Source organism: Cryptomeria japonica, chromosome 10 (genome assembly GCF_030272615.1).
Source record: "Cryptomeria japonica chromosome 10, Sugi_1.0, whole genome shotgun sequence".
Classification (NCBI taxonomy): domain Eukaryota; kingdom Viridiplantae; phylum Streptophyta; class Pinopsida; order Cupressales; family Cupressaceae; genus Cryptomeria; species Cryptomeria japonica.
This window is the reverse complement of record NC_081414.1, coordinates 878000743-878023338: the sequence shown is the minus strand read 5'-3', so window position 1 is coordinate 878023338 and position 22596 is coordinate 878000743. Positions and strand designations below refer to the sequence as shown.

The following is a 22596-nucleotide window of genomic DNA, read 5'->3' as shown; positions in this document are numbered from 1 at the left end:
GATGTTTGAGAGTGGTTTCAGACCTCCAGGAGTTATATTGCAAAATCTAGTTTTTGGAGGTTTTGTCAGTTTCCAGACTTAGTCAAATTTCAGGGTCAGGACCTTACTCAAGCCGGACCTGCCACCCTATTGATCTCCCCGACAGCGCTTCAAGTTATATTCATTTGATAAAATGCACCTCTTTGGACCTTTTCACATCGTCAAGACGTTAAAATCCTACAAGGACAAAGCAATATTTGATTTTAAGCTCCGGTCCTTCACTGAGGGACAAGAGCGATTTTGCTCCTGGAGGCATTTCTGTGCTCATGAAAATCTTCAATTTATATTCAATGGAAAGATCTCGCCTTTCTCCATCACTTCCAATTCGTAATTCATCTTGACCCTGCAGGAATAGTAAGATATTTGAAAACGAGCTCCCGTCCTTCACTGAGGGACAGGAGCGATTTTGCTCCTACAGGCCAAAATATCATGATTTTACACATTTTAACACTTCACAAGGCGAAAACAAATCATTTGAAATGCCTAGGATCAAAATTCAAAAAAGTCAAAATTTGGTCAAAAATATTCAATTGGACAAAAAATCACATTTCATCTTCAACACTTAGACAAATTTAAGCTCTGCATTCAAAATTCCAATTGAAAATAGACCATTCTGGCGAATTCATTTCATTCAAAATTTGCATTCTAGAAAAGGAAATTCAAAAAGCTCCCAAAACCGACTGGATTCAAACCAAAACCCTAAAAAGCAAAGCGAAAACGAGCAAAAAACATGGGTCCCCATTTGCAATGGGGCGATGTGTGAAAACGTCACAACACATACAACCAACTTCGAATGTCTATTAAATACTGAAATTAAATGCAAGAGAACCTGATCCAATGAAGCGCCTACGTTGTGGGTAATGTAGCAACTCAAATACCATGTAAATTGTGAAGCAACATGTGTGGCTGCTGCTGCTATAGTACGGCCTCCAACAATTATAAATTCTGCCCAAATTTCAATGTCATGACAGCAGCAACTAATCTGGAAATGAGCAGCAATTAAAACCCTTGAAGAACCCTTGAGTAGACTCAACTAAGATGCAATATACTGTAGCGATTTTACTATTCACATATCACTGTAGCATTTCACTATTCACGAGTTACTGTAGCGCGGCACTATTCACGCGGGTACTATTCACGCGAGTACTGTAGCAGTGGATGAAGAAACTTGCAATCTGCTCCTAAAACCTTGAATAATTTGTTGATAATCTCTCCCAACAAGAATGATATAACTCCATGTGCCAAAGAAGGATGATTCACAACCAACTATAAATGTTCTTCAACAATAAACTTCAAACCCTTGTAGAAAACTTCACCAATTTGCACAAATGAAAGAACTGAAGTATTCTTTCCCACAACTGCAATAATTCAGGTGTTATTTCACACCTTCAAAATTGCTATCAATAGGAAGTTTCCGTTTCCTATGATCAAAGAAGAAAATTGCGAAAGCCCTAGGCTCCACAATAAAAATCAATCAAAATACTATTCATCAACTGGATGCCGAGAATGAACTCTTGCCTTTCCTTTTATTCTTTCCTTAAGAGAGCTCAAACACTTTCCTGGCCAATGTGGGATAAAAGATTTATTCCCACATTAAATTATTCACTTAACGCACTTTATTATATTAAAGTGACTTTATTATTATAAAGTTACTTTAGAACTTTATAATAATATTAAAATATTAAATAAATCACTTAAGTCACTTAAACTTTAATATCTCTTGATGTACTTGTCTGATTGCTAAACCGTCTGAGCCAGGAGTCGACTCTCCCTGTTCTCCATGTGATTGAATGCCTGTCTAAAAATAGAAACCCTGAATAGTGACTTACTATAAATAGTAAGTATGTGGAACTGAGTCTAGAAATAGCTGCAAAGGCCCAATCAAGGTTGACACTGCCAATAAGCTCTGCTCAGGTGTCTTTCTATTAATAGGAACCCTGACTCTCCCAAAATAGTAACTTACTATAAATAGTAAGTGTGCCAATCTGAGTCAAAAAACCTGTGCAAAGGCCAAAACCTGAATCCAGCTGAAGAGTAATGTCTCTAATCACCAAGTAACTGCCACACGAGGCCCTCTATCAATAATTGTTAGCCTACGAGGGTCAAATGATAGGCTAATTCTTACAAACTCTGATGCTCGCAAAATGGGGACATTACAGTATTCTTATTATCCTAGCTTCACATAAAACCGTATCTTTATGAAATCCAGGTTATCCATTGACTATTCCCTTTCTATGCAAATCCGCCAACTTTGGACATTCAAGTGTGCATAGCTTGGACTATTCTCTCTGTCTCTGTCTCTGTCTCTGTCTCTCTCCTGCACCTCCCTCCCTCCCTTTCTCTCTCTTAGCGCACTTCTCACATTCATGCCTGCTCATAGTCACAAATTTCTTTCCAGCTACTATATTCCTTTAGTGGTCCAACATGGCTTTACACAAATTGATAATGACACTTTCTTCAGCTTGAAGTTTTCAAAATAGCATTCATTTTCCATGCCACGGTGCAAAATTTTCAAACAATATTGATATGCTTTTTCTTAATAGGGGCAACTCAATTTTTTTTCTTATTCCCATGGGATCATTCAAAAAGTTCTGAGATTAAAGAATCAGCTGTCATGCACAAATTGCCTCTTATTTTTTTATCAAATTCTTATAAATCTACATATCCACGAACTGCATTCAAATGTCTCTGATACTACATGACCAAAATACGGGTCTCCCAAGCTCTGGTTAGTGAGGCAAGTTTTACTGATAAGATAAGAAGAATTACATTAAATGTCCATAGGCTGTTAAACCATTTTTAAATATTACATTGCAAGATAAGGGCAACCCATGGAAAGCCGATCATTACAATCTTTCATATTCTGTTTACGTTCTTATAGTCTTATTTTTGCCATTTCTCTAATTACCTAATTTATAAATGCGAGGGCGTCTCTACAAGATGCAGGCCTCACAATTTATTAAATGATTCTAGAGCTTAATTCTAAAACTAAGTCTACTTGTGTCAAATATCCAACAAGATTATCCCAGAATATTTTGGGATGCAAGTTGTTTATTGAAGGGTAGATGAAAATGAGTCCTACGTTACCCGGGGACATTTTGAGGACATGGGGATGCCTAGGGGATGTCCCCACAGCGTCCCCACAAAAAGGGGGTTTCAGCAGCAAATGTCCCTAAAAAAGGGGATGACGTTCCCAGTTGTTGGGGAAGTCCCCCCGTCCCCAGGATGATTGGGGATGCCTGTGATGTACCCTAACCAATCCAGGGACAGCCAGCCGTTCCCCTTTTCCCAGCACATTTAAAAGAAAAGAAGACTCATGCTTTAAAAATATATATTTTTTTTAATTCTTTTTGTGGGCCCCCACACCTCAGCAATAGTGCACAAGTGTTTGCTAAATTTCATACACATTAAACTACATATGTCAGTTCTAACTACAACAAGAAGTCTGGAAAACATGGGGATACGTGCTGCAACAGATCTGGTCAGCAAGCACAACTTAATTTCACAAACCCCCGAAACTTGGTAATGCATATGAAAGTGATTATAGGTCTGCAACACTGGTTTTTTCACTGATATGAAGGGTAAACATGTCTGAATCACTGCCAAAAGCACTTAGAAATAATGAACAGCAGCCTGGTAATAAATTTCACAAACACTCATAACTTGGTAGTGTTTAAAAAAGTGGTTGCAGGTCTGCAAAATTGGACTTTTTACTGATATGAAGGGTAAACAGGTCTGAATCTTAGCCAAAAGCAATCAGAAATATGAGCAACAGTTTGGTAATCAATTTCACAAACACCCAGAACCTGGTAGTGCATAAAGAAGTGGTTGTAGATCATTATAGAATAGATTACTATCAAAATATCCCCCAACCAGAAAAAAAATGAACTACTTGCAAACAAGTGTTGTAATGATCAATGTCAAGTTTGGAAACCATTATGCAAAGCTCAAACTTAATTGCAGGTCTGATATTCAACTGTTTGCAGGTCAAAACAGCTACAAAATTCATCAAACACCTTCCCAAAACATCAAATAACACCTCCCAACATACACCACTAACACCACCAATTAGCAACAAAGGGGCCAAGAAATGCAGGGAATCATACACAACAAATCACGCAAGGTCTGCAAGAGGTACGACCTGTACTGGGCCGTACTTTTCAGGCTGGAAACCACTCATACTCCTTCAAACTCACATGCTTGGGCTGGAAATGAACATCAATGGGAATGGCTAGTGTAGACTAATCAATACCATCAATATTGGTGGTCAAACAAGGGCATCAATTGAACACAAATGTTATATGTTAAAGTTCTGTAACGTATGTAAACATGCTTTATTCATGTTTCCATATGAATATAATGTTTAATGCATGTTTTATCCATGTTTTCATATGCATATTTTGAACTTTTCTATATATTTTAAAGTTTCTCTATATTTTATATAGCCATCCCCAAAATTGGCAAAAAAAATCTCCATCCCGGAAATGCGTCTTGTTGTCCCTTGCCGTCCCCGTCCCGAAAACTCGGGATAACATTGTGAAAATCTTCTTTTCCATAAGGAAAAATGAGCTTTCTAGGAGATTCACTGGTATATATTGTTGTTTTTAACACTTTCAGATTAATATAAACTCAGAAAATCAGAATTTGTTTATAACTAAATTAATTAGATTAGAGATTTATAGTTTTCCAGATTTAGGCATAGCAAAGAAAGAGAATAAATAAGAACAAGACACAGTTACCCTGGGAAAACTTCCTAGGAGGAAAAACCCAGCCAGAAAAGATCCTCAGATCTGATTATGGATTAGATTCATATGATGATTACACACTTATCTGGAGTACAGATGTTGCTGTCACAAGAAGGATGGCAGATTTGAGGTTGCAGTCTACAAGATTAGCTCACTGTCACAGAGATGATGATTGCTGCCTCTTGGATGTTATTCGCTGCACCTTTAAACTAGTTCGCAGTCCTTCAAGAGGGTTTGCTGAGCCTTCAAGGGAATTCGCTGTGCATCTACAAGTGTTCGCTGACCTCTAATGGTGATCTACTGCCTTCTAAGTATAATTCGCTAAACACAGAGATGCTTGCTATAGGATATCGATGTATATAGGTAATCGCTACTTCAACCTTCACATTGAGCAGATATATATTTCGCATGGAGAGTTGTAGTGTATATAATGAATGTGAAGTTGATATTCATTTATATGTGGAGCAAGGTTGTTTAGTTAGGTCGGCCTTGCTTTTATATTTAACCTTTTATTTATTAATTTCTCTTTTATCGAAATGCCTTAATATGATAGGGTAGGCCCTATTTCGTGGGTGCACTTTAGAATATGGCGTGAGGTTTAGTATGTACCGTGAGAGAGGGCCCAACCCTACACGCTAAAGGAGGGACCAGACCCTTAGGTGGATTCCAATGTTGCCTAAGGCAATTGGAATCCGCCAACCCTAATTACAAACAACACCCCCTCTTAATTAGGGAGGAGAATCATAATCATAATCTTCCATCTTGCACACAAGCAAAGAATGGATTACATAATCAGAACATTGTAGTCTTCCATCTTGCACACAAGCATATAATGAAACTACATAATATAATCTTCCAGCTCGCACACAAGCATAGACTGGATCCACCTTACATTGCCCGCAGAGGGTGGAGAGGATCTTTTCTACCATCTTACATTGCTCGCAGAGGATGGTTAACAATTACACTTCTCCCTAAGAAGATTACAATACCATCTTACATTGCCCGCAGAGGGTGGTTTGATACAACACAATGTATCACTGAGGTTGAGACTCCCTCTCAATCAGGGTTTCATTTTCCACAACACCGAGTCTGTCCTTGAAGTACACAAACTTCACTTTGGACAGAGGGTTGGTAAGAATATCTGCAACCTGCTCATCAGTGCTGACATACTTCAGCTGAATGGCACCTCTTTGCACCATATCTCGAATGAAATGATAATGAGTTTCCATATGTTTTGACTTGTCATGAAACACTGGATTGATAGACATTTTGATACAACTCTGATTATCACAATGAATAACTGTAGGATCCCAAGGCTGACCAAACAACCCAGCAAGAAGCTTACAAAGCCATACTGCTTCCCTAGAAGCTACACTTGTTGCAATATACTCAGCTTCAACAGTACCTAGTGCCACTGAGGATTGTTTTCTGCAAGCCCAAGAGATCACTGCGGATCCTAAGCTGAAACAAATGCCGGAAGTGCTTTTCCTGTCTTTGACGCTTCTAGCCCAATCTGCATCTGAATAACCTTCCAAGGTTATTGAAGTGTTAAGTGGATACTTCAGCCCATAACCAACTGTGCCTCGCAAGTATCTTAGGATATGCTTGGCTGCAACAAGATGAACATGTTTGGGCATGCTCATGAATTGGGTGAGAGCATTCACTGGAAAACATATGTCTGGTCTAGTGTTAACTAGATACATCAGCGATCCAATCAACTGCCTGTACTATGATGGATCTGCAAAATCCGAGTAAGCTACATAAACACTTAACTTCTTTAGGTTAGATTCCATAGGAGTAGACATAGGTTTACAATCCATCATTCTAAATCTTTTCAAAATATCAATAGTATACTTTCCTTGACTTAGAAAAATTTCGTTAGATTTTTGCCATACTTCTAAACCTAGAAAATAATGCATTAGACCTAAGTCTTTTATTTCAAATTTTGAAGCTAGTTCTTTCTTACATCTAATGATAAGTTCATCTTTACTAGTAAAAAATAAATTATCCACATACAGAACTAGAATTAACATTTCATCATTGGATAACTTAAAGTAGATGTTAGATTCAGCATCATTTTTACAAAAGCCTAAACTTAACAAGTATTTATCAATTCTTTCGTACCAAGCACGGGGAGCCTGTTTGAGGCCATACAGAGCTTTCTTCAACCTGCACACATGAGTTATTCTATCCTGAATCTCATAACCCTCAGGTTGTTCAATATAGACCTCTTCCTCAATGACACCATTAAGGAAGGCAGTCTTAACATCCATCTGATGTAGCTTCCAACCTCTAGCAACAACAATAGCTATTATAGTTCTAATAGAAGTATATCTAGCAACAGAAGCAAATGTTTTTTCATAGTCTATGCCTTCCTTTTGAGAAAAACCACGAGCTACAAATCTAGCCTTATATTTTTCAATACTACCATCAACATTATGTTTAATTTTAAATAACCATTTAGAGGAAATAACAAATTTACCTTTGGGTCTGGGCACAATATTCCAAACATCATTCTTGATGATTGACTGATACTCTTCATCCATAGCAAGCTTCCAGGCATGATGGTTCAAGGCTTCTTCAACATTGCAAGGTTCAGATTCAATGAGATTGCTCATCAATGCAGCGGAGTTGGAGAATACTTGAGGTCTCTTGGTTTCACAGAAGGTGCCACTGGGAGCAGCAAATCTTTCGGCTTCTTGAATGGTGTTTCTTACCCAAAGTGGCCTCGTTTTGGTAACAACAATGTCACTAGGAATGTCAGTGGGATTCATGGGCTCTGTTGGATCATTATGTTCTTCTTGAGGTGGAGGTTCAACAGGCTCCCTCTGAATCTCAGGGTTAATATCAACATTCATATCTTGATTGTCATTAGCTTCATCAATAATAGAAGAACCTTTTGATTTCTTAAAAGCAATATCTTTTTCAAAAGTAACATCCCTACTTACCTCAACATATCTTTGACCAGGGATATAGATCCTGAAGGCCTTGGAGGATTCACTGTATCCGACTAGCATGCCTTTCTTCCCGGAGGGTTCCAACTTGGTTCGCTTTTCCTTGGGCACATGAACATAAACAGGACTTCCAAAAATTCTGAGGTGACTGATGTCTGGTTTGGATCCTGTGAAGGCTTCTTCAGGGGTCATGTTCTTTAGAACACGGTGTGGACATCTATTCTGGATATATACTGCTGTTCTAGAAGCCTCAGCCCATAGAAAGGTCTGCAAATCTTGATCATGAATCATAGCCTTTGCAACCTCAACAATAGTCCTATTCTTCCTTTTAGCAACTCCGTTTTGCTGAGGATTTTATGGAACACAAAACTCCCTCTTAATTCCTGACTCAACACAAAACTCATAAAAGCTACCGGAGGTGTACTCACCTCCATTGTCAGATCTTAAACATTTAGTTCTTTTACTAGAGGAGTTTTCCGTTAATGCCTTAAACTCTTTAAATTTACTTAAGACTTCATCAGATTCTTTAGATTTCAAAAAGTAGATCCAAGTTTTCCGAGAGAAATCATCTATGAAGATTACGTAATAAAGAAATCCACTAGGAGATGTTATAGACATAAATCAGAGTGAACAAGTTCTAGTTTATCTTTAGCTCTATTTTCACTTTTATGAAAAAGACTTTTAACATTTTTACCTATTCCACAACCTTTGCAAGTATTATCATGAATTTGACTAAGTTTAGGCATACCTTTGACTAACTTTTCAAGAGAGGGAAGTGCTTGATAGTGTAAGTGTCCAAGTCTTTTATGCCATAGCTCACAAGATTCGGGAGCCTCATTAATGAGGGCTTGAACAGGGTTAGTAGAGTGCTTATAAAGACTATCATATCTATTACCAATTACACGAGCAGATTTAAAACTAGATTTCTTAGACCAAATTTGATAACCTTTATCTTCTAGAGCAGAAATGGAAATTAAGTTTCTTTTAATTCCAGGAACAAACAAGATGTCACTAAGGTGAAGTGAAATACCAGAGTCTAAATTTAAAGTAGTGCCAGAACCTCTTACCGAATATCGAGCATCATCACCAATTACCACGTGAAGACTGGTATCCTTTTCTACTAAATCTGAAAGATGATCACGGTAGCTTGTGATGTGTCTGGAAGCACCATTGTCGATCAGCCATGTATTACTGTCTGTAGGTATGCTGCTTGATAGGGCAGAGATAAATAGGAAGTCATCGTTTTGTTCTGAGACTTTATTTAGGTTGACTTCTCTTTGAGTAGGATCATTCTGACATTCTTTAGCATAGTGACCAAATTTGTCACATCTGAAACATCAAACACGAGAGATATCTCTTGGTTTCTTCCAAGAGTGTTGAGAACTAGGTGGTTTGAATTCTCTATTTCTCTTAGGATAATGCTTCTTCCAATTTTCACTTTGCTTGCATTGGGCTGCAAGCATGTGTTGGTCATCTACATGAGGACTTTTGGTTTGCCCTCTTGTGATAAGGCGAGATTCTTCTTGGATGCAATCATTCTTAAGACGATCAAGGGTAGGTAACTGTTGACGTGTATTTTGTACACTATCAAACACAGAATAAAATACCCAAGGGTACCTTATCCTCTCTTGAATAAAGCCTCTGATTGCTGAAGATATCGCGGAAAAGGATCAATCAGGATGACTCCAAGGTTCTTGTATGTAGGGTCTCTACGTGTGGATAAACTCTTTGTGGTATGATGTGATTTGCTGGAATCACAAGGGGACTTACATTTGATGCCTGAACTTCTGATTTGCTTTGAATATTGCTGGAACACAGGCTCTTGCTAGCTTTGATTTGAAAAAAGGAAAAAAGATGAGGGCGGGGAAAAGATCTAATCCTAACACTAAGAATGTAAGAGCAATGATTGATCTTTGATGAAATTTTAACTAAGTCTTGTTTTGACATCCCAGGACCATCTCCACAAGGTTAGTGCGATCTTCGAAGGAAAGCTTTATGATGTTCAAATCATCACTGCAGGCATAGACACCATTAGGTTGATGCATATCAATGAAGAAGCGACAATTGAAGTTAAGCTTAGGCTGAATGATTCCAGTTGACTACGCAAGGCAAGTCTGCAATCAACAAACTGCTAGTAGTTTGGATATACGAATTTCACCATCAATCAAGCACATTTCTTCCACTCATCTAATAACATGAAATCAAACATGAGAAGTATAAAGACCATGCAAATTGTCGAATCGACCCATGAATTTCACCATTTCTTCAATGAAGTTACAAGTCTTTTACAACAACATCTTGGCAACAATCTTTGCCTTCTCTCTCTACTCTACTCTAATTGCTATTCTAATCACCTTCTAACTACTCTCTATTCACTAACTAACTCTTATTATTCCCTTTACAAAATGAAATGCCAGGGCTTATATAGTGCCCTCAATACAATTCGATGGCTTAGATCAATTCGAGATCAATGGCCAAGATTCAACAATGAAAACCCTAATTAGGGTTTGTTACAACCATTACATAACATTTAATGCTTGACCAATGATAAAATTGTATTGCTTGGACACATGTCCTCTTTGGAAAATTTGACCAATGGATAGCCGGGGTAGGTACATCGAAGTTTGTGCCACCTTCCATGAGTTAGGTACATTGAATCTGGACATGCGGAGGTGGAACAATTCGACTGGATGAGCGATGACTGGGATGCCACCTCGTCTGACACTTGTAACTTAGTAAATATTCAACTTGATGTTGTTGAGAAGCTAGCTTTAATTAATTCATTTGGTACTATCTGCTTCTTCAACGAACCCTTGTTCTAACTTCTTGTGTCCTTGATGTGCAGGACGATTGATGTACCTCGCCTTGGAATACTGGATTGGAGAAGTCGCCCTTGATGACGTTAGTCCAAAGAAGGCCGTCCTTGTCGATGCTAGACTGGAGGAGGTTGCCCTTGTCCTTGCTTGATCGTCCTGGAGGAGACCGTCTTTGATCTGGCTTGATTTTCCTTGATGAGAGCCTTCCGACTTGTAGATCCTTCGAGTTTGGGAGTCGCCATCTTGATACCTACACAACATTTCAAAATTAGTAACATGTTTTGCAACGTAGAAATATAGACTAGAAAGAGGATTTAAGTTTTAAATTAGGAAACCTCATGATAAATCTTTGAATTATCATTTCCTAAATTTAACTAAGCCACTTGAAATTGAAAATTGAAAATCCAAACTTGAGACTAGGAGAATCTCGCCATACCTCCACTTGAGAACTAAATCTAAGAAAAGATGCAAAATTAAGCAAGTTTGCTAGGCAAAATGTGGATCGAAGTCTTCAAAATGTGCTTCTTCTATCAACTTCACCACCTCTAGCCTTCAACGCCTTGAGGAAAATTCGCTCCACCTCTAGCCTTCAACAAAAATCGCTCCTTCCTAGACCAAATTTCGCACCTTGTTGCTCTTCTCCAAATCGCACTTGTGTGAATGAATGAATGATGGATTAAAATCGCTCAACACACCTCTCTTATATGGGCGCTCATCCTTTCATTTCCCATAGGCCGACTTGAAAAATAGGCCAAAAGATAAATAAGAATTAAATAAAAGGAGAGGCCGACTTGAAAAACAACATTAAATAATACCCCAAGCGCTCCCATTTTATTTTAAAATAATAATAATTAATTTTAAATGCCTTTATAATTAAAAAAATCGATTTTTAGGCTCAAAATTAATTATTAAATGTTAGGCGCACTTATTAAATGTCAATTTAATTTTTTAAAATATCTCAAGGTTTCATCGAAATTGGCATTTAATGTGTCATAGATGATATTGGCGCCTAGGCATGGCAAGATAGTGGACATCAACAAGATCGCTCTGGTCCCTTGGAGAGGGACAGGAGCGCCTTTTCATCTTAGCCTTACAATTTCTTGTTTTTCACGTTCAACACTTCATCCTGGACGCCCAAAATGGGATTCTCGCTTGGTATTTTGAGTTTAATCAATTCAATCTTTGGAATGAATGCCCCTTAGAACCATTTTCGCCCTGGTTCCTTGGTGAGGGATAGGAGCGATTTTTGGTTTTAATCCTAAAATTGTTGATCTTTGGGGGCAATTCCTTGTTCATCATCTTCGAAAGGCATTTCTCACTTTGCACAACCCTTGCCTAGACATGGTTTTGGAAGGAAATGATTGATTTTATAGAAATCGCCCTGGTCCTCCAGTGAAGGACAGGAGCGATTTTTAGTTTATTGCACAATCCTCTAACCACATCGACATCTAATCTCCTTCAAGGCGTAAAACATCATTCCTTGTTCCATCTTGAGTCTTGGCAATGAAAGTAGCATTCCAAAATGTTAGACTATTAGGCATATTTGAAGATTTCGCTCTGGTCCCTTGGTGAGGGACAGGAGCGCCCTAGCCATTTTTCATCAACTTGATGGCCTTTGTTACTTCATTCCTCCGTGAAACCTTTTAAACATCATTTTGACCTTGTGTCTTGACTTGGCTTCGCCCGAATTTGAAGAGGAAGGTTAGCTAATGTGCTTTTCGCCCTGGTCCCTGGGAGAGGGACAGGAGCGATTTTGCATTTATAAGCTCACTTGTGTTTTGCTAGCTTCGAAAATTATCTTCAATGGATCGATTGCGTCTTCCTTCACCCACCTCAAACGCGAAACCTGCCTTCCTTTTGCCAAAAACTTGTCTTGAGGGAAAATCGCTCTAGTCCCTTGGAAAGGGACAGGAGCGCCCTGGCCTTTATGAGGTCATTTATGCCTTGTTAACTCTCAAAACTATCTTCAATGGGTTGATTACGTCCTCCTTCATGCCTTTGATGTCTCAATTTGTCCAAACAAGGTCAGGAATGATTCCACTAAGCTTTTTCGCTCTGGACCCTTGGTGAGGGACATGAGCGAAATTCGCTCTGGATCCTCAGTGAAGGACAAGAGCGAAATTTGACTTTTCGAACTCTCTATCAGGATAATTTTCATGGAATATAACATTTAAGTATAAGTGACATTTACTTTAAGTTATATTCCATATATACTTTCAGGATGTTTGAGAGTGGTTTCAAACCTCCAGGAGTTACATTGCAAAATCTAGTTTTTTGAGGTTTTTCAGTTTCCAAACTTAGTCAAATTTCAGGATCAGGACATTCCAGACTTAGCCAAATTTCAGGACATTCCAGACTTAGCCAAATTTTCAGGATCAAGACATCACTCAAGCCGGACTTGCTTATCCATGTGATCACCCCGACAGCACTCAAAATGCAAAGGCTAACTAACAAAACCCTAAAAGACCAAAAAAAAAAGAAACCCTAAAAAGCAAAAAAAAGGAAGGGTCCCATTTGCAATGGGGCGATGTGTGAAAACGTCACAACAGTAACTCAGTTCTACCACTTATGGTTTGAATCTAAGTTGCCAGATTCTGCAAAAAATCCCACGGGTCTTGGTTCGGTTCGCACCAACTACTGGTCCGTTACAAATTCTCCCCAAATTCTGGCAGGGTTCGTTTTTGGCCCAACAAATTCTCTTAGAGGAACCCTAGCCGAATTTTGGCGTATTTGGAACTAATTTTAGTTCCAGCGGCAGAACCCGGGAAGAATTTGGGTGAAAAAGACATTTTTTAAAAACTTTTTAAAAGTTTTTCTTTTGCCTAATTTAGTCTATTCGACCCTCCAACCCTAAATTAGACCACTAAAAAGGTCAAATAGGTAAAACCTTTCTCATTTGTGCATTTGTGAATGAAAAAGAAAACTCGTTGGCTTCATTTCTAAACTTTCTTGTTTGCTTGCCATAGTTGAAGGAGTGTTGAAGGGTGATAGTTGCATCCTCTGAGCTGTTTTGTGAGTTATTCCTACGTAGTTGCAAGTTTTGAGAACTCCTCAAAGACATTGAAGAGGAAGATTTCACCAAAAGAAATGGGTTTTTGTTGATTTTGTTTGTTTTTTAAATTTTTCTTTACATTATTTTACAAAATGAAATGATTTCTCTAGTTCTACTTTTATTTTATTTTTTCATTTTGGTTTGTGGATTTGTATGTTGTTCAATGTTTATAGATTCAACATTCATAGAATGGCAAGTGCTTCTAGCACTGGGAACTCCTGGTTTAGAACAGAGCCAAGCTCTCCACTATGGAAATATGTGGAAATGGTTCAGCAACTACCAGGTGGAGGAGGTTTCCTTTGGATTTGCAGCATTGCAAAGAGGAATATAAAAGCTCTTATAGTAGAGTGAAAGCACATTTGTGCTTTATCCCTCAAAAAGGCATCAAGTTTTGTCCAAGCAAGTCAAAAGTTCCAGGGCAGCTTGCACCTAAAACCTTGCTTGCAAACTCTATTGTACTAAAATATATTGAAGAGCAAAGACAAGCAGATGAAGCAGTTGGGAATGCAGTTACTCATACTTTGGAAAGGTCTAGAAGTAAAAAAGCAACAAAGGCCTCTATGTCTTCAACTTCCAATGAACAATCCGTAGAAGGCCATCCGTTCTTGAATCTTCCTGAACAACCAGTGACAAATAAAAGAGCAAAGGGGCCCTTGGAAATATCATTCCAGAATGAGGCTAGAGACATTGCCGAGGAAGACATAGGTAGATGCATCTATGCAAATGGATTGGTATTTAATGTTGTTCGCTCACCGTATTGGCAAAAAATGGTGAGATCAATTAATGAGGCTCCAAGGGGGTTCAAGGGCCCAGGGTATGAGAAGGTGCGCACCACTTTATTGGACAAAGAGGTGAAAAATGTAGAGAATTCCTTGAAGCCTATTAGGGATTCATGGATTGAAACAGGTGTGTCCATAGTATCAGATGGATGGAAAGATGCAAGAAATCACCCTTTGGTCAATGTTCTTGCAGTGTCCACCAAAGGTGCAATGTTTTTGAGAGCAATGGATTGTGAAGGGCAAGTGAAGGACGGTCCATTCATTGCAAACATTCTTTTCCAAGCCATTGAGCAAGTTGGCCCTCAAAATGTTGTTTAAGTGATAACAGACAATGCAAAAAATTGTAGGGCTGCCGGGTTATTGGTTGAGGAGCGTTATAAACACATTTTTTGGACACCTTGTGCTGTCCACTCACTCAACCTAATGCTGCAAAAAATTGGCAATAAAATTGAGTGGATCAAAAAAATGTATGGTGATGCCCAAGAGATCCAAATGTTCATCACGAGTCACCATATGTCACAAGCCATATTTAGACAATTCTCGAGATTGGAGCTCTTGAAGGTAAGTTAAATTATTTAAAATTTAAATATGTTTTAGACTTTAGTTTAGTATTTACTATTTAGTAAACTTTCAAAGTTTTTAATTTTAATTTTGATTTATAATTTATTATTGGTTTTGATTTTGAAAAAGGTTGCCGAGACCTGTTTTGCCTCCCACACTATTGTTCTGAGACGTCTTGTGAAGGTTAAAGAGGCATTGTCTAGAATGGTAACCAGTGCTAATTGGAGCATATGGAGGCAATCTACTGGTACAAGGGGAGCTGCCATTAAGGCAATGATACTAGATGACTCTTGGTGGGATCTTGCTGAGTACCTCCTGAGATTTACGGAGCCCATATTGAGCATGATCCAATACACTGACATGGATAGGCCTTGCTTGGGTGAGGTATATGATGGCATTGACTCCATGATCGAGGATATGAAAACAATCATAAATGAGAAAGAGCAAGATCCTGAAGAAAAATTCTTCAAGGAAATGCAAAAAATCATGGTGGAGAGATGGAACAAAATGACTACCCCTTTGCATCTCCTTGCCTTTGCATTGAGCCCCAAATACTATAGTCGGGAGGTCCTCAATAAGAGTAGCACTAGAGTTGCCCCATATAGAGATCATGAAGTTGCTATTGGGTACAAGGCAGCCCTTCGTAGACTCTTTCCAGATTCATTACGGGCTGTGGTGAGGGCTGAAGTCATGAGTTTCACAAGCACGGATGATTGCGGTATTGAGGCTCTTGAAGACAAGGCAAATGTTGATGCTCATAAATGGTGGTACTACCATGGAGAAATATATCAGAACCTACAACCCATTGCCATCAAAGTTTTGTCACAAGTAAGCTCTTAACTCTTAAAGTTCTAATTTCTAATTTCTTCATTCTTAAAATTTGTATTCAATGATTCATAGAATCATAACTGATAACTCTTAACTCTGAATTCAAAATTGAAAATCTTGATAGGTTGATAGTTCATCATCATCTGAGAGGAATTGGAGCACATACTCCTTCATCCACTCAATAAAACGCAATAAACTACATTCCAAGAAGGTGGAAGACTTGGTCTATGTGCATTCAAACTTGAGGCTCCTAACACACAAAGACAATACCTACAAACAAGGGGAGGCAAAGCATTGGGATGTTGAACCAAAGCATGCAGAGTTGGATGATTCAATTGCCCGCCTTAATGCACTTGGAGTTGATGATGATAATGATGAGCTACTTAGTGATCATGAGGCTGCTCCCGAGGCTGAGATTGCTAGTACCACTACCAGTGGCACTGTATGTGCTTCTAATTTGCCACAGGAGGATGATGATGATATGTTTGATGACTTTTGATGATATTTGATCAGTGATGGCTGATTGTTAATGTTGACATTATTATTTTTTAACATAAACATTGATATGGTGGTGTATTTTGGCATTTTGCTATGTTATTTGCCATTTGGACTAAAAGTCTACAACATTAATATATATGGTGGTGTATTTTTCTATTTATTTGCTGCTGCATATATGTATATATTTTTATTTTTTTATTTCTATATGTTTTTGTACGGACGAACCCAAAGCGAACTCGAACCCACCCCCCCCCAAAAAATGAACGAATTTGCGAACCCGAATCTCGAACCAGAATCCGAACCGGCAACTTAGGTTTGAATAAATGACTCCCATGAGCGTGGTAAACCATTTAGGGCAATCATGACAAGGTCCTAGTCTTCCATGTTATGTCCAATTGTACCTAGTTGATTCTTTAGTTCTGAAATTCTCATAAAATAGGAAATAACAGAATCTTTTCTTTTGACATTTTGATATTAAGTAGTTGTTGTCTTAAAGTAATTGCCCTATTGAGACTGTTAATTTCATAGGTACCTTGTAGATGACTGAACATTTTCCTTGCAGTAGTAAATGAGGCAATGGAGGTGACAAGGTGGTCTTTAACTGAATCAATGAGAAGCTTTCTAGCCTTGAAAGCATCCTTTTTGAATTGTTTTAGCTCAGTAGCATCCGTAGGTTCAGTTAGCTCTTTCGCTTCTATGAAGTGGAGAAGATCTTCTTCTTCTAGAGCCAACATGATTTGAACCTTCCATGCAACAAAATTGGTATTTCCATCAAGCCTATCTTCAACTTTCAGCCCCATTAACCTGACCTGTGTATGGACAACAATCTAGAAATAAAGGAGTACTAATTTCTGAAAACTGAAAGTAGATCTAGCCTATAGCTTTGATACCATGTTGTTTTTAACCAGTGTTCCACGGGCGTTGGGGATGGGGGGACGCGTTTTCGGGACAGGGAGACCAAGGGCCTAAATTTGGGGACGGCGGGGGGGGGTGGTGGGGTGGTGGTGCTCATATACTTATACATATACATATAGTACTTGAAAAACTAGTTTTGAAAAGATGTATGACAGTATTACAGTGTAAGAATTACATTTCAAATGAGACTACAGGAAATTTGAAATACTAAATCTAAATACCAAGATTTCTAAGTTGTGTTGTTATATGTAGCCTAATCAAACTCGGAGGTTAGATTTTCCCTACTTCTATCGGTGCGGTTTCCCCCTATATTTTTCAACGGGGGTTTGGGGGCAGCGCCCCTTGCACGTTCCCTGTCGCGATACAGGGCAGGGTCGAGGGGCAGCGCCCCGTGAGGCCAAAAATACTTTTATTATTTTCTAAAGGCGTCGGGTGTTATTTTTCTATTGGCCCACGTCCAATTAGAGTTACCCCTTAACCCTCAAAAAACTTAAAAAGTCACTTTTTTTTTAAATTTTAATTTTAAACATTGCATATAAGTTGGGGTGACAGGAGACGTCTGGGCGTCTCCCCGTCCTTGGAGAGACGTCTGCACGTCTCTCAAAGGATGGGGAGATGCCCAAACGTCTCCCAAGGAGACGTGGTGGCGTCTCCACGTCTCTCTGGGAGACGCCTAGACGTCTCCCTAGGAGACGCGGGGACGCGGGACGTCTCCGCGTCTCGGTGGCGCTTGGGTGGCGGTGGCCGTCGCGTCCCCGTCCCCCCGTCCCCGAGATGTTTCTGATGGGGGGACGCACCCAAAAAGGGGGGGGACGCGTCCCCGTGGAATGGGGTTTTTAACACTTTCAGATTAATATAAACTCAGAAAATCAGAATTTGTTTCTAACTAAATTAATTAGATTAGAGATTTATAGTTTTCCAGATTTAGGCATAGCAAAGAAAGAGAATAAATAAGAACAAGACATAGTTACCCTGGGAAAATCTCCTAGGAGGAAAAACCCAGCCAGAAAAGATCCTCAGATCTGATTATGGATTAGATTCATATGATGATTACACACTTATCTGGAGTACAGATGTTGCTGTCACAAGAAGGATGGCAGATTTGAGGTTGCAGTCTATAAGATTAGCTCATTGTCACAGAGATGATGATTGCTGCCTCTTGGATGTTATTCGCTGCACCTTTAAACTAGTTCGCAGTCCTTCAAGAGGGTTTGCTGAGCCTTCAAGGGAATTCGCTGTGCATCTACAAGTGTTCGCTGACTTCTAATGGTGATTTGCTGCCTTCTAATTATAATTCGCGAAACACAAAGATGCTTGCTGTAGGATATCGATGTATATAGGTAATCGCTACTTCAACCTTTGGTGGTCCCGGCGGGGCTCGAACCCGCGACCTTCGGCTACCTCAATCACAAATATTACTGTACTCCAGATAAGTGTGTAATCATCATATGAATCTAATCCATAATCAGATCTGAGGATCTTTTCTGGCTGGGTTTTTCCTCCTAGGAGGTTTTCCCAGGGTAACTGTGTCTTGTTCTTATTTATTCTCTTTCTTTGCTATGCCTAAATCTGGAAAACTATAAATCTCTAATCTAATTAATTTAGTTAGAAATAAATTCTGATTTTCTGATTTTATATTAATCTGAAAGTGTTAAAAACAACATATATAAGATCCTTTTTGCCAATATTTAACTTCTATTTGTCTTAAAATATAACCCAGCCAAGAAACTGAGCTACCTTGACAAACAGACAAGGCAGAGAAGTGGAGTATTTGCATGCATTACATACCATCCTTAACCTGTTCATTATAATCAATCAGCAAAACTGCATAACTTAAAAACTGATCATTATCATCATTCATTAGACACATGCTACACCAAAGAATCCTAATTCTGAAGATAAGTTAGATTCAAAGAAAAACATGTTTGCATGAGATTGCTACTTTATCAAGTGACCTGTATGTGCAGGATTCCACACATTTCTAGGCTTGTATGGATGTTTAAACTTAAAATAATTGAATCTTCATTTTAGTTGGCAAATGGCTCAATTGATCTTCAAAAGTTTCTATTTAGACCTTGAACAACATGATCTAGGACACAAGTTACCTTCTTAGTTCTTGAACCCCAATGCCACAAGGATTGTTTTGATGTGAAGACTTTTTCGTTTTACTTTACATTCTCTAATGAGCTAATTAGCCCGTTATTTGCAGCCAAACCAAGCTCCTTATCAGCGACAAATTTTTTGAAGATACTAGCGGGTATGCAAATAGAACAAATATCATGTATTTTGATTTTCAACAATACAGTAATAAATTCTGATAATATAGTATGTTATGACTGGATCTTTGCAGAGGATGAGATGGCTTTTGATATGCTTTTCTGTGTAGCATTTGAGATGTTGGATGCACAATGGCTAGCAAAACATGCTTCTTATATGGAGTTCAATGTATGCAAATTAGTCTTTTGTTTTATTATAAACGACAAGTTATTTTATGTATTCTTCTTGTAAAGGCTAATTGCATTCTTTTTGTGAACTGATTATTTTCATTTCTTATAGGAGGTTTTGAAAGCTACACGAATGCAACTTGAGAAGGAGCTTTCCTTGGAGGATGTTAGTTGTGTTCAAGATTTGCCTGGATACAGCCTCTTAAGTCAGTAACCCAGGTTTCAGAATCATCGTATTCAGTGTTTTATATCAACTTGTTTTGCGTTGATTCTCAAATTAATGTTACCACCTCCTCTCTTCCATTCTTCCTTCCTATCCTTTTTCCTTTCATCTCCTTTTGTCTCGTAATATATTGTAATCTGTAACAGCTACAATATAATTTCAATATAGTTTCAATTAAATTATCTAGACAGGTTATCTGCTTGCTTTCACATCTTTGCTAGCCATGCTGTGTTATTGATCATCTCTGTAATTATCAATTTCTTTTGTAACCTATTTTGCTGCAATATATGCAAATCAAGAAGCCTGAAAATCATGAAACTGGTGCTTATATGACATTAGTTTTGGGATGATGGAATCTTCAATCTCATTTTCTTGTAGCAAATATTAATCTTAAATAAAAGCAAGGACATGATAGATGATTTTCACAGTCGAACCAACTGAATAATGAATACGAAAAAAGATCATTCAAATGGTCCGAAGCATAATTTGCTAAGGTATAAGCCAGTGTGCTAGCTTGTCCAAAGGAATATTGGAAATGAATAAAATCTAATTTACTAGTGAGTTGATTGATATCCTAAATAATGCAGTAGCCTTTGAAGCATGTTTACCATGCTTTCATTTAATATTAAGAACTAGTTTGGAACCAGATTCAGTATTCAATTTGCAATGAAACCTTGTTATTTAGAATAAGAGATTAGAGCTTTACTTTATAGGATCATACCAAATGCTTGTGTAAAAGTCACTTCCCATTCTTTGCATATGCCTCCAAAGCTACCATCAGGAATGTTGCCAGGCTCCATCAATGTTGAATTTTGGACATGGAAAAGAAGCATGTAATTAGTATTATTTTTACTTCATATTGCATGTGAGGATGCATGTACACAATTTTTTTAGATCTGAGGACAATATTATGAGACTGGTTTTTCTTCTCTGTTAATGATACAACACTGCCCTTTATGAACAACTGTCTCTTTATTCTTTGATCAATGATGCCCCATAAACTTTTGTGGGCATATACTTGTTCAAGTCGTCGTTATTCCTTTCCAGTCACATAGACCAAATAATAAACATCGGCATAGTAGTCCAAACTTCTTGAGGAATGGAGAAGACTCGTCAAGGCTTGTTTATCTCTGAAAAAACATCCATAATTCCTAATTTGACTTGCTTACACATGGTTTATCACCAACGTGTCCAAATATAGGCAGAGAACTCATTTTTAAGGAAAAAAAGGTTAATGGTTTCATGTTTTTTGCAAAGGTAGCATACTAACAGTCTGATGCCTCTCTTTAGCATTTTATCCATGTTAGGCTGTGCCTCGCAACTATAAGCCAAACAAAGGACATTTTGGTCCCAATGACTACATGCAAAGCATGTGTTTTGACTAAATTTTATTGTTTTAACTCTTGTCACAATTCATTTTGCAATTCTTGGAAATATCCTCAGCAAGTTTTATAGGTGTATTCATAACTTCATACCCATTTAAAATTGCCCTTTGTGTGGGAGATAGGAATGAGTCATTACTTCAAAGTTAGTTGTAGTTGGATGCCCTTGAGATATTGCCTCACCACATTTTAGGCAGTTCTAGTTTTCTCCATTTGACTAGTTGTGGCCTATTCTTGTCTAAATCTACCTGGTAATCTTGATTATGTGTATACTAACCTTGAAAAACTGGTCTCTGGTAATCTTGAATATGTGTATAATTAACTGAAAAATTGGTGCGGACATTTTATCTAGCATGGCAAAGGTGATTGGTTCAATGAATTCTTCTCCTTTATTTTAGGCCTAACCAAGCATCATTAGTTATTATTAGTTGCAAAGACACTATCTTTTCTAACACTTCTTAGTAATTTAAATGTATTTATAAATAAGTAGAAGTAGCATGTCTATTATATAATAATATTAAGAGTGACCATATGCGGACATATTATTCTTTTATTCTCTTTACTAATTGATACATAGGGTATCACTCTTTTGCTACCAAGGACCATGGCTTGTCTATTACACAAACTTCTAATCTCGATTCGATGAATGGCCTATGTAGACCGCATCATTTTCCTGAGTGAGTTTGATCCCCTTGACATGCTCTTTGAAATGTGCCACCCTGTCTCGCAACATCTATTTACTTGTTTCTGCAAAGTTTGACAATAATATTCAATTTCAGGCACTGACCTAGACATCTTGATTATCCTCCATTTGATTTTGACAACAATGTTATCCTGCCCACGACTGATGATGAATATAGATACCATATTAGATAAGATCTGAATAGTACAATCTTACTATCTTAATAGTATGAATATTTTCCATGTTGATTATTTTATAGTAAGTCATCTTTCATGCATTCTTATTAGGTGAGAAATTGCAGAGTTACGTGAGCATATCTAGTAAGAATGTTAGTACTTTAGAGTTTAGATGATCATAGGCATACATATGATCATGGCATATAATCATAATTTGAAGAAGGAAACAGTGATTATGTTAAGAGGAAGCTATTATCTTAAAGGGGATTTTATCTTAAATTTCCACCTATATATTTGACAATCAATATTCTATTTAAAAACTGATGTCAAATGAAAAATGTTGTGGTCGCTAAATTTAGCTTATCTTAAACGACCCAATTTAATTTGATTTCTTTCAAGCTTGATAATACAACCATGCAAAATTTAGGTAAATTGTAGTATCAGGGAACAATTAAGGGATATAAAATTACATTTTCCCATGCTTACATTGTTAGTATCCAAT

The 22596-nt window shown here is 37.9% G+C and overlaps 1 protein-coding gene across 4 annotated transcripts in view; it reads left to right on the top strand.

The window, feature by feature from the left end:
- Positions 1-20063, top strand: part of LOC131028986 (uncharacterized) — a 141156-nt gene extending 121093 nt beyond the window's left edge. For all 4 annotated transcript variants that reach the window (XM_057959361.2, XM_057959360.2, XM_057959358.2 and 1 more), the window contains exons 9-11: positions 19397-19444; positions 19538-19632; positions 19744-20063. In XM_057959361.2, coding sequence (XP_057815344.2) covers positions 19397-19444; positions 19538-19632; positions 19744-19845 — 245 coding nt within the window. In that variant the 3' untranslated portion in view covers positions 19846-20063. The remainder of the gene's footprint in view (positions 1-19396; positions 19445-19537; positions 19633-19743) is intronic.
- The last annotated feature ends 2533 nt before the right edge of the window (positions 20064-22596 follow it).